Source organism: Sarcophilus harrisii, chromosome 1, assembly GCF_902635505.1.
Source record: "Sarcophilus harrisii chromosome 1, mSarHar1.11, whole genome shotgun sequence".
Classification (NCBI taxonomy): Eukaryota; Metazoa; Chordata; class Mammalia; order Dasyuromorphia; family Dasyuridae; genus Sarcophilus; species Sarcophilus harrisii.
The window spans coordinates 352499154-352512503 of NC_045426.1; the positions used below are offsets into that span (position 1 = coordinate 352499154).

A 13350-nucleotide genomic window follows, 5' to 3' on the forward strand; every position below is an offset into this window, starting at 1 on the left:
AGTGCCCAGCAGTTGTGTTCTTGTCCTAGGAACTGTAATGTTGCTTTGTTCCCTTTGTGCCAATGGCTAATAACTCTTGTTTTATTTTTCTTTTAAGGATGTCAGTGATAAATTGAGTCTTCGATTCCCCAACCTATATGTAGTAGGACAAAGAGACTTATTGTTTAACTACAAGAAATTCTTTATAAGCTTGTTCCATGGGGTCTTAACATCAATGATCCTCTTTTTCATACCATTTGGGGCTTATCTACAAACTATGGGGCAAGATGGAGAAGCGCCTTCAGACTACCAATCCTTTGCTGTTACGGTAGCATCTGCTCTAACAATAACAGTTAATTTTCAGGTAAGCAGATGTAATTGAATTATTTCCTGGACAATTTAGTTGAATAACTTCAGTTAGTTAAATAACATATACCTATATAACAAATAATAAAATTTATGAACAATATATGTCATATATGCATATATATTCATGTATGAATTTCTATTTCTCTCTAATTTCCTATTACATATATATATATATATATATATATTATATTATATATGTGTGTGTGTATGTATGTATATATATATATATACATACGCACACACATATATAATTTTCAGACTTTTTCCTCCCAGATAATTGAAGACGGTAAAGCTAATTTGGGGCTGAAAAGCCTTTCTATCAATTCATATATGAATTGTTAAATTCTAGACCCATCTATTGAAAGTCTGTAGTTCCAGTGGGGAATGTCCTAAGCTTAGAGGGAGAAGATTCAGGTTTGGATTTAAGTTTGTCCCTTTACTAGTTGCTTAAGTTGATCCATTTAATGTCTCTGAGTCTCCTGTAACATGGAGATAATAAAACATGCTTTACCTACCTCAGTGAATAATTGTGAGTATTAAGTAAGATAATGTAGTTAAAGTGCTTTGCAATCTACAAGCACTTAGCTAAATGTTAGTTGTTATTATTTTTCTGCTAATCATCAAATGAGTGCTGTTTTCTCTTTGGTTTCCCAACAGATTGGCTTGGATACTTCCTACTGGACTTTTGTGAATGCTTTTTCCATTTTTGGGAGCATTGCTCTTTACTTTGGCATCATGTTTGACTTTCACAGCGCAGGAATCCATGTTCTCTTCCCATCTGCTTTCCAATTCACAGGTCAGTTCTTTCCATATTCCCAACATAAATTACCAAAAAGTGTTTCTTTTTTATTCAACTTCTGATAGGAATAAACTCTGTAGAGTGCTATTTTGACTTAGAAACTGTTTCCTTCTCTAAAAATTTGGTTCAAAGAAAAAAATTAAAAGTATACTTACATTCTAATATTCTATAAGAGATTTTCTATAAACTTCTTTTCTCCTACAGCAATCCAGAAATTTTGACAAGGCTTATTTCTTCATCCCTTTGTTCAGATACAAAGTAATCGCAGTGTCTTGACAGATAATTGCCAGAAACTGCTCACTGTGTTTATTAAGAAATTACTGACACTGCAAAAGTTAAAATTAAAAAGACCATTCTATGATTCCTTTGAACTTACAGTCATAATGCACAAAACAATAATTGAGCAAAATTAGCCATAGGGGATGCTAATTATTGCATCTAACTTGGTTCTTTGGATTGGATTACAAAATTTATTTCCAAATTAAAAGTCATTGGTCCAGATCTAATAAATGTTCATTGGAGTTTCAAAATTAAATCTGACAAAAACTATAAATCAATCAATTCTTTTTTTAAAAAAATGAAAGAATAATTTGATATTCTCATATGTGTAATGTGTACAACACAGGATTATGATGATGAGCATTTTTCAATTATATAGTCAATTCAGTTTTATCCATAATAGGAGACCAGTACTGTGCATAATCCAAAAGACTTTATAATGCATGTTAATTTTTTTCCCCAGAAGGGTTATGGAGAATAAGGGTTAGCACAGTTACCTCTACTTTCCTAATTTTACTTTGCTTAGACTGAAAGTCCATTATTTGTGCTCCATGGAAATATTTGAGAGATATGGGAATTTGGGAGGAGAGGTGGAGATAGTATCCTGGATTCAACAAATCGACTATGCACTTTCCACATACATGAATGTCCAAGGATTAATCCTATCTTTTAGATATTGTCAACTGACAAAATTTATACCTCTCTATTATCATTCTTATAGGAACTGCTCCGAATGCCCTGAGACAGCCATATCTTTGGTTGACCATCATTTTAACTGTTGCAGTGTGCTTGCTTCCCATTATTGCCTTACGTTTCCTGTCTATGACAATCTGGCCATCAGAAAGTGATAAGGTAGGTAGAAGTATAATGCTCCTTTAATTCAACAAGAATTTATTATTAATAATAGTGATTATTATTAATAAATAATTATTATTTGCATTATGGGCAAGTAGATGGCACAATGGATAGAGTGCTGACTCTGCAGTCAGGAAGATTATTCTTTCTGAGTTCAAATCCCTCTTCAGCCATTTATTAGCAATGTCACCCTGGATAATTCACTTAACCTGGTTTGCCATAGTTTCTTCATTTGTAAAGTGAGCTGGAGAAGGAAATAACAAACTGCTCTGGTATCTCTGCCAAGAAAACCCCAAATGGGGTCATAGAGAATTAGACATTACTAAAAAAAAAAAAAATGCCTGAATTACATTACTATATGCAATGTACCATACTAGGTACTAAGGATACAAAGAAGAAACAAGACAGTGAATGCCCTCAGGAAGCTTATAATTGAATTAAGGGATATAAGATAGTTATTTAAATAAGTAAAATTCCAGGTATAATGTGATAGGTGCATAGAGAGAGAACACTATGCAACAAGCAGGGCAGATCAGAGAAGGTATCATAAAAAATGGCTCCTAAGCTTAGCCTTGAAGAAAGAAGAAGGATTTCAGTTGGCAGAAGTATGATAGTCTCTTCCTGGGATGTCCACATGCAAAGAGGCTGGAAAAGACTGAGCAAGAATCTATGAATATAAGGGAATCCAGTTTGATAGAATAAGTGAAGTTTAATAGTGTGAGAGATGAACTTTGACTGCCAAGCTGAGACATTTAGATTGTATTTGATAAGTTATTTGGAGCCACTCAAAATGTTGGAGTAGGATGTTGAGGAGGAAAAACTCATGGATTAAAAAGATTTTCTCTAGTAACAGTATGAAGCGTTGGTTTGAAAAAGACTAACTAGAAGACAGATTAGTTTTAAGTCAATTGAAATAGCTCAGGCAAACTATAATAAGGCTAGTGATGTATGTGTGATGGGGAGACAATAAGGAATACAGAGATTAGAACTAAACTATGTGGGAAAAGAGAGAGGAGGGAATGTGTTAGTGTAACAACAAGACTGAAAATGATATAAAACATACAGATTCAATGAGATTTAGGAACTGATTAGCTATGGAGAGGGATGAGAAAGAGGTATGAGTCAAACCTGACAGATTTTTTGAGTTGATAGCTGGGGGGGAAATGTCTCACCAACAGAAGTTTGAAAGAGGGATGGGCTTGGGAAAAGAATCTCCTCCCTTTTGCAATTGATTCTTTCTTATCTGCCTACATGTCTCCCTAATTTAAAAAAAAAAAATGCTCTCCCTTTTCTTTCTGTCTTTCTCTTCTTCATTCCCAAATTGAAGGAAAAAAAAATCTACATAATATATACTCACTATGTACTCACTATCCACTCTCACCTTAGCCCTTTGCAATCTGGCAGCTGTCCATATCATTCTAAATTGCTCTCTGGAAAGTCAGCATTGACTTCCTAAGCACCAAAGTCGGTTGTGTTTCTTTGATCCTCATCCTTCTTGACCTCTTAGCAGCATATCCAACTGTTATATATCACTGGAGTCTACTGAATCTGCCCTTCCTGCAGTGAACTGAACCATCCTGGTTCACCGCCTATATTTCTGACCACTATTTTAGTTTTCTTCATTACTTCTCTTTTTTCTATATCCCTAAAGTAGGTTTTTTCAAATGTCTGTCCTTTTTCTTCCCTTCTTTCTATACTGTCTCTTTCCTAATCTCATTTAGTTGTATAATTTTAACTGACCCATCCAATGCAGATAACTCCTACAGTTATATTTCTAGTCCTGACCTCCTTCTTGTGCTCTAGAGCAAAGCCTCATATAGGGGTTTTTATCTGAATGTGGGAGGGTCATGAAAAATTTGGCAATAGTAAAAGGTTTCTGAACACAATTACCAAAAATTAACTCAAAATCAAACATGTAACAAATCCAAGATGTTTCCGACAGCACTTGCTTATGTTGCATCACACAATTTCACTGAGGGCATGGTTCTGAACATACAACATGTACACTTTGTCCTGCTCATGCATAAATATTGCCAGAAACACCTCAGCTCAGTTTTAAGATGGGATCACGTAAAAAATGTCTTGGGTGAAAAGGGGTCACGAGTAGAAAAACGTTTGACTCCCTGCTCCAGAACAATACAGCTCTTGACAACTGCAAACTCAGTATGGCCCAAAGCAAGCTAAAATCTACTTCTTGTCCTGACTTCACTATTTCTGTTAGACACACCAGTCTTCCATATTTTAAACCAGTGTTATTTTGACTGTGCCCTCTTTATTACTTATTCAGATTCTCACTACATCTTAGGCATTGCATCTTCATAATAGCTTTCATATTCAGGCTCCTCTTTCTGTTTCCAGTCCTTCTCTCTTGGTACATACTTTCATTATTGGAGCAACTAGGTGGTGCAATGGATAGAGCACCAGCGCTGAAGTCAGGAGGACCTGAGTTCAAATCTGGCCTCAAACACTTAATACTTTCTAGCTGTGGGACCCTAGGCAAGTCACCTAACCCCAATTGCCTCAGCAACAACATACTTTCATTATCATTTGCCTTAAACTGTTGCAACTGGCCTCCTATCAGACCATCATCTCTGACCCTGCCCCCCTCCATCTTGGGATAATATTCCTTATCAGGTCATTCCTCTGGGAAATAACATTGGGCCATAGATAGAACATTGGAAAGATAGTTAGAATACCTGGATTCCTGATCACACCACTTACTGTTGGTCACTGTTGGTCCACTGTTGGTTGGTCACTACCTCTGTGACCTTGCCCAGTTTCATTAACCTCTAAAGGTTTCCTTTTTGTTGGCTACAAAATGAGGAGATTGGATTAGATAACCTACAAGGTCTCTTCCAGATATAAATCTAGAATCCCATGATATTCTGGGGAAAAAAATCCAATGATGCCTTATTGATTACTGAATCTTTACTCAAACTACTTTGCTTGGCATTCAAAGCCTTTTACAATTTTTCAGGTTTTTATTTTTCCTATTTTATATTGTTACCTTATATATAATTTATATGTTAGTTACAATGGTCTGCTCTCTGCTCCTGAACATATTCTCTCTTTTACAATTCTTTTCCTTGGCTCATTCCTTGTTCTGGAATGGATTTCCTTCCTGTCTTTATCCGTTCTTTCAAGTCTGGGTCATCATCACCTCTTCTATTGTCTCTCTACTATTAAAGAATATATTTCTACTTTTACTAGGCTGACCAAGGAATTTGTTTTTTACTTGTGCATATAAGGAGCAAATTTGATCATGAACATTCAAATAGGATTCAGCCATGCCCTCAGTTGAAGTAGAGTATAGCTAGCCAATTTATATGCTTACTGTTGGGTCAAAGAGAAAAGAAATAAACTAAAGGTAGTTCAGAACTGAAAGAAGACAATTTTATTCTCGGGTGAACATTGGTACTTATCACTGCTACTTATCATCTGCTACTCTGCCAATTAATGCAGGAAAGCTATTTATGACTCACTTTTTGGATCTGATATTCTGGCATTTTTCAGGGTACAAACATGAAATAACACATCTAAAATAAATGCTACTTACATACGCACACATATATACACACAATTGAAAGGTGGGTTGGGAGAGAATACTGCAATGCTAAGAGACGGAAGTACAAAGTTAGGAAATTGATGAAGCTATGGTCGGTGGGCCACAGTAACCAAACTGTGATTGGCACATTAAAGGAACAAGTACTCCAAGTCAGCCAGGTGTTTTCCATTGACCTGCCTAGGATAGCATTCTTTTTCATTATAACACATTTATTTCTCTATAGTTTCTTCATGTTGACAATACTGACGAGTCTTTGCAGTGATGTCAGTTTCTGTAGAAGTACAGCTAAGACATTGCTAAGTTCCTGCTTCTACCCTTTTATCCCCTTGCAACCTTTTATCCTGACCTCACATGGGATTTTGTTTTTGTTCTGTACCTTTTTAAATATACTCATCCTGGAATATCTCCTTTTCTAGTCATCAGGGTTAGTTATCTCTCTGCTACACTGTGTAAGGTCCAAGAGGGCAACAATCATATTTTACAGTTTCCTTCTTTCTCTCTTAAAAGTGAATGCATGTACATTAGGCACTTATTTGAAGAATGAATACATGAGCCCAGTTTTTAAATATGTTACTTTTAGAGATGACAATATATACCCATGGAGTTATCCAACAAATACTTGGAAATGTAGGACTGAAATACAAGCATAAATTCAATCTTGAAGATTAGGGAATACTGGATCATATTTGAATACAGGGTTGAGATAGATAATCAAGAGCATAGACAGTAAGGAAAACTTCATCCTCTCAGAACAGAGGAAAGAAGAAAGTAAAGAAATAGAGAAGCTATCATAGCTTAGAAGAGTTGAAAGACTCAAAATGATTGCTTCAGTTTTCTCAGTAAAATAGATGATAAGACTCTTTGTTCAGAAAGTGGTAAGGAGGTACACTAGAGTGTTCAAGGTGAGTGGGAAATATTGGAATAATTGCTGTATGGGATGTAATAGAATATGGATAAAAGAATTACTATGAGCACTATTAATTCACGTAAGAGTATATAGCATAAATTTATAGTGGACCGGTCAGCATGAATTTACATTTAAAAATTTTTTTTTAATTTTTTGCTGAGGCAATTGGGGTTAAGTGATTTGCCCAGCGTCCCAAAGCTAGGAATTGTTAAGTGTCTGAGACTAGATTTCAAATCAGGTCCCCCTGACTTTAGAGTTGGTGCTCTATCCACTGTGCCACCTAGCTGCCCCTGGTTTCACACTTTATATCAGCAGTACTAAGCAATTCTGGAATAGAAAATATAATAGGAGTTGTCCAGAGTTGGAGATTAACAAATCTAGAGGAAAAGGACAGATTCAAGGGAGAAACATGACAATGACCAGCCATTAGGTCAAGTCTTTTTAGGAAAGAAAGATTACATTTTGTAACCTATATATATATGTTAAAGCAACATTCAAAATGGCATATTTCTCTTACTTAGAAATTCATCAGATTTAAACTGATGGGGCCACAAGGTGATAGAATGGATAGAGCCCTGGGGTGGAGTCAGGAGAACCTGAATCCCAATCCAGGGTCAGACATGTCTGACTGGAAGAAAATCACAATTCTCATTGCCTCCAAAAACAAAAGATTTGAACCAAGAAGAGTTTGTTTTCCTTGTCTTCATCTTATCTTGCAAATAAATGTAAACCAATAGTTATTAGCCTGTTTTTAAAAACATCTGCTATAGCAAGTGAAAAACATTTATTTCCCTTTACACACTACCTGATATTTTATGATTTATATATTTGTGCCTTTGTTTTGTAATTCTTACAGTCTGACTTCTTTTATACTTTACTGATTCTAAGGCCTGGTCATTTGTTAAGCATTTTATTAAGTACCCTACTGTGTGCCACGTATTGTGCTAAGAGCAGGGTGTTCAACAAAGGACAAAATAACAGTCTAGCAAGGGAGACATAATACAAACAAGTATATAAAAACAAGACATATAGAGGATAAGTTGAAGAACAATATCAGAGAGAAGGAACTAATATTAAAAAGGACTAAAAAAGACTCCTTATACAAGGTGGGACTTTATTTTATTTATTTAGGAGGGCAAGACAATTGGGGTTAAGTGTCTTGCCCAGAATCACACACCTATGTCTCCAAGGTTACATTTGAACTCAGGCCCTCCTGACTTCAGGGTCAGTGCTCTATTCAGGCACCATCTAGTTGCCCCAAAAATATGGGACTTTAGTTGGTCCTTTGAGAGCATTCAAACAATCCATTTGCCTTAACTTTATGCATTCATTTCCTTATTGTAGATTCAGAAAAGTCGTAAAAAGTATAAAGCAGAAGAGCAATGGAAACGAAGGCAAAATGTGTTTCGAAGGGGAGTATCATCTCGTCGCTCTGCTTATGCTTTCTCCCATCAGCGGGGATATGCTGACCTCATCTCCTCAGGACGCAGCATACGGAAAAAGCGAGCTCCATTGGATGCAATAATAGCTGATGGAACTGCAGAATATAGACGAACTGTTGACAGCTGATGTGAATTTTTTCATGAAAATAGTTCTAATAGAATAATTGCACAAAGAAAAAGATACCTATATATATACATATATATATATATATATATATATTTATGACCGACTCTCAGGACTTTTTTTAATTGAATTTGATATAAGGATATTGAAGATGAGTGACCTTTATACATGAAAAACTGCTTGGTTGGGACTATTAAAAATTAAGCCAAGAATGGGTATTTTAAAAATTCCTTTAATCAAACATTTTTACTTGTGAAACTAAAACCTGTGCAAAAATATTTGTTATTCAAAAGATTTGTTTTTTTTTTTAATCTTAAACTCATTGTGATGTGACACTTGAAACAGCAAGAAAAAATTGTTAATACTTAAGATATGTAAAAAAAAAAAAAGAAAGAAAACTAATGTCTCCTGTCAGTAATATTCAACATAAATAACCAAGATGTGCATTTAGCCCTCTATGCCACTATATTAATATGATATACCATATTGTGGATACCAGCAAAAGAGTATAATTCAAAATTCCTTATCTTGGAGCTAAGAGTTCCAAAGGCTTCTGCAGAGTCATAAATGGGCTGTATGGTTTTATGCTCTCCTTGCTTTTAGGATATTTGGTTTAACAAATTAGTGCAATCCAAAAAAGCACGTTGAATTTGGCATATGTCTCCTTTGTTTCTTTTTAGTGCAAATCTAATATAGAACATTAAAGCAATTTTTCATCTTCTCAAAGTATGTTGTTTTGGAAAGCTCCTCAAGTCCTACTGTAAGAGCCTTCTCTTCTAAAAAGAAAATCTACATTTTTTTTGTTTGTAATACAACTGTGTAAATGTGGGAAATAGTGATAAATCACCAAGTATTTTGCAGAGCTTTCTTTTGAGAAGCAAACTTTTGTGCCTATCTATATATATAAAGTATTTTTATAAGGGAAATGAGTAACAGAGACCTCATTCTTCTTCACTAGGATGTTTCTAGAGCTGCCTTGAGGAAAAGAAAAGGATATTATTAATCACATTTTGAAGGATGTTAGTATGTGTTCATTTCAAATTATCATTTTAGTTTAATTATGGGAAGCATTCTTTAAAGAGGTAAAAACTCTTTTTGTCCAAAGGATTTCCTTATTCTGTCAAGAACATACACTAGTTTCTTTTGCTAATGAAGATATCAACATGTTTCACCAATACTGCCTTCTACCAACACGCTGCTACTCAATGTTAAAAATGTCTGCCTGTAACATTAAAGGAGTTTTAAAATGTATATAGTTCTTCCAGGTGCGACAAGAGAATGTATAGTTCTTCATTATTGTGGAAATAAATTAAGAAAGTTTACAACTTTTCCTTTATCATGTGAATAAAAAGGAATGTAAAAGTTGCTTTTTTTTTTTAGGCAATTGGGGTTAAGTGACTTGCCCAGGATCACACAGCTAGGAATTGTTAGGTGTCTGAGACCAGATTTGAACTCAGGTCCTCCTGACTTCAGGGCTGGTGCTCTATCCTCTGCACCACCTAGCTGCCCCTACTTTTTTTTTAAACAAAGATAAACTGAGTATATAATGCTTTCAAGTTCATATTTCCTTTCTGTTTTGTGGTAATTGAATGTGGGAAAGATTGACAATGCGAATGTGTCAAAGACATACTGTAGGGTGCAATATTAATCTTAATATGCAAATTGCTTATTTCCTTTTATCTGTAAATCTGAGATTTTATGTGTAAATATTTTGTTTAAAGAGTAATAAATGCTTTAGTAATATATCTTGGAAAATGATCATTTTTTTTTACAGATATATGAAACCTTTTTTTCAAAGTGGTAAATGTAGAAGGGAATCTGATTGGAGCTCAGTTTTGTGAAGTATAACTCACAATGATGAGGCTAGAAATTAAAGTAGTTTAAAGTTTTAATACAGAAGTGAATATTCTATGAGACAGTGGATTGAAAGGAACAATAAGTTGGAGTCCAAGACCTGAGATGCATGTAAGCTGCTAATTCTTGTTGAAGTTCCCTCTTCTAAAGGAATTTGATAGAACCTGTGACTGGCTAGGTCAAGGTAAACCTAAGGCACTGAAATAAATTGAATTGATTTCAAAATACATATTCTTAAGGTATTCAGTAACCATGGAATTGATAGATATATTTGCCAAGAAACAGATGAATTTATGGCCTCAAATATCAAACACACACACACACACACACACACACACACACACACTTCTCAAACTAAATATTACTGTGAGTTCAATAGTAGAAATAAATGGGAACAGATCTCTCTCTGACATGGGAAACAATGTAATTAAACAAAAACCCAGACTCTAAAGATACCAAGATTTTATTTTTAAAGTTATATGGTGCCTTTGATATTATAATGTAGTGATCAGGATAAGCCATTGAATTAATGCTATCTGTGCTTTTTGGAGTGTGTGAATAGTTTAGTCTCTTCATCTCATTTTACTGCCTTTGATTTAATAACAGATATTTATCTAAATGAGGGTTTTTGTTGTAAATAGATGGCCAACTCTTGAAAAGGAAAGGAACTTTAAGCATAAAGCTATATGTCCTAGAAAAATTTATTGAATGGTACTTCTTATACCTAGGAGGGCTAGAGAAGAAGCAGAGATGATGCAAATCTTCAAGCCTCTATCTCAAAGTGGGCCTACTCTGTGACATGTCAATGATGCTTTATCAGTTTTCCCTATTTCCCATACATTCTAGAGGAAGCTCATGAGGAGACATGGTCTATTTCCAGATTTTTGATTTGGGATCTTTGAATACTGTAATTGGTTGAGGGAGCAAAGGAAGGAGAAATTAGAAGAGAGACTCCAACTCATCTTATGGTAGTATAGAATGATGGGGGGTGGGGTGGGAACTGCTGGATCTGAGGTAAAGTTTCATGGATTAAAATCCAACTCTATGAAATTCCATTTAAAATAACTGTCAATAGTATAAAATATTTGGGAATCTATCTGCCAAGGGAAAGTCAGGAGCAAAACTACAAAACACTTTCCACACAAATAAAGTCAGATCTAAACAATTGGAAAAATATTAAGTGCTCCTGGATAGGTCGAGCGAAAATAATAAAGATGACAATACTGCCTTAACTAATGTATTTATTTAGTGTTATACCAATCAGACTCCCAAGAAACTATTTTAATGACCTAGAAAAAAATAACAAAATTGATCTGGAAGAATAAAAGGTCAAAAATTTCAAAGGAACTAATGGAAAAAAAAAGTCAAATGAAGGTGGCCTAGATGTACCTGATCTAAAATTATATTACAAAGCAGCGGTCACAAAAAGCATGTGGTATTGGCTAAGAAATAGACTAGTTGATCAGTGGAATAGGTTAGGTTCACAGGACAAAATAGTCAATAACTATAGCAATCTAGTGTTTGACAAACCTAAAGAACCCAGCTTTTGGGATAAGAATTCATTATTTGACAAAAACTGCTGGGAAAATTGGAAACTAATATGGCAGAAACTAGGCATTGACCCACACCTAACACCATATACCAAGATAAGGTCAAAATGGATTCATGATCTAGGCATAAAGAATGAGATTATAAATAAATTAGAAAAACATAGGATAGTTTACCTCTCAGACCTGTGAAGGAGGAAGGAATTTGTGACCAAAAAAGAACTAGAGATCATTACTGATCACAAAATAGAAAATTTTGATTATATTAAGTTAAAAAGCTTTTGTACAAACAAAACTAATTCTTACAGGATTAGAAGGGAAACAATAAACTGGGAAAACATTTTTACATCCAAAGGATGTAAGGCCTCATTAAAGGTTGTAAAGGCCTCATTTCTAAAATATATAATTGACTCTAATTTACAAGAAATCAAGCCATTCTCCAATTGATAAATGGTCAAAAGATATGAACAGACAATTTTCGGATGAGGAAATTGAAACTAGTTCTAGTCATATGTAAAGGTGTTCCAAATCACTATTGATCAGAGAAATGCAAATTAAGACAATTCTCAGATTGGCTAAGATGACAGAAAAAGATAATGACTAATGTTGGAGGGGATGTGGGAAAACTGGGACACTGATGCATTATTGGTGGAGTTGTGAACGGATCCAACCATTCTGGAGAGCAATTTAGAACTATGCTCAAAAAGTTATCAAACTGTCCATACCCTTTGACCCAGCCGTGTTACTACTGGGCTTATCTCCCAAAGAGATCTTGAAGAAGGGAAAGGAACCTGTATGTTTAAGAATGTTTGTGGCAGCCCTTTTTGTAGTGGCCAGAAACTGGAAATTGAATGGATGCCCATCAGTTGGAGAATAGCTGAATAAATTGTGGTATATGAATGTTATGGAATTCTATAAGAATTAAGGAGCAATCAGTTACCCTCCACTTTCTCTGGCCCATCTGTGGAAACAGTTCTACCAGGTGTGGTCGCTGCACATGCTAGAGTTTCTTGGAGTCACAGGTGAGAGAGGTGATAGATAGACCCAAAAGTGAATGATCTCAGCGGAGGTACTGCTCCTCTTCCTTGAACACCCAAACATGAGTGGAACCTAGCTTATGTAGCCAATCTCATAGACATTTTGAATGCTGATGTTTTATATTTATTAATAGGCTTACAGAAAATTTAAAAGCATTTAGAGAGAAGTAAAAATCTTTGGTGGAAGTTTGACTTTAATATGATTTTAACTGTTATTCTGAGGGGGGAAATTAAATGTCATTCTTGGTGAAACTAAAATTAAGTTAAGTCTCACTGTGGAGAAAAACAGCTAACTTATTTTTTTGGAAGAGCAATTTTGGTACTGGGCAGTTAAGTGGGGCAGTGGATAGAGCTCTGGGGTTGGAGTCAGGAAGATCTGAGTTCAAATTTGGTCTCAGATACTACTGATGAATGATTTCAGGTAAGTCCCTTAATCCTGTTTCCCTCAGTTTCCTCGTCTGTAAAATGAACTGGAGAAGAAAATGGCAAAACACTCCAGTGTCTTTGCCAAGAAAACCCCAAATAGGGTCACAGAGTCAGACACAGATGAAATGACTCAATAACAGTGTTGGTACTAGACAACTGACAGTTTT

The 13350-nt window shown here is 35.1% G+C and overlaps 1 protein-coding gene across 2 annotated transcripts in view; it reads left to right on the top strand.

Moving 5' to 3' along the window:
• The window catches only part of ATP8B1 (ATPase phospholipid transporting 8B1), a 129743-nt gene extending 121345 nt beyond the window's left edge, over positions 1-8398 (top strand). For both annotated transcript variants that reach the window (XM_003759968.4, XM_023496170.2), the window contains exons 25-28: positions 98-343; positions 1006-1144; positions 2148-2278; positions 8098-8398. In XM_003759968.4, the coding sequence (XP_003760016.1) occupies positions 98-343; positions 1006-1144; positions 2148-2278; positions 8098-8322 (741 nt within the window). In that variant the 3' untranslated portion in view covers positions 8323-8398. The remainder of the gene's footprint in view (positions 1-97; positions 344-1005; positions 1145-2147; positions 2279-8097) is intronic.
• Positions 8399-13350: the final 4952 nt, after the last annotated feature.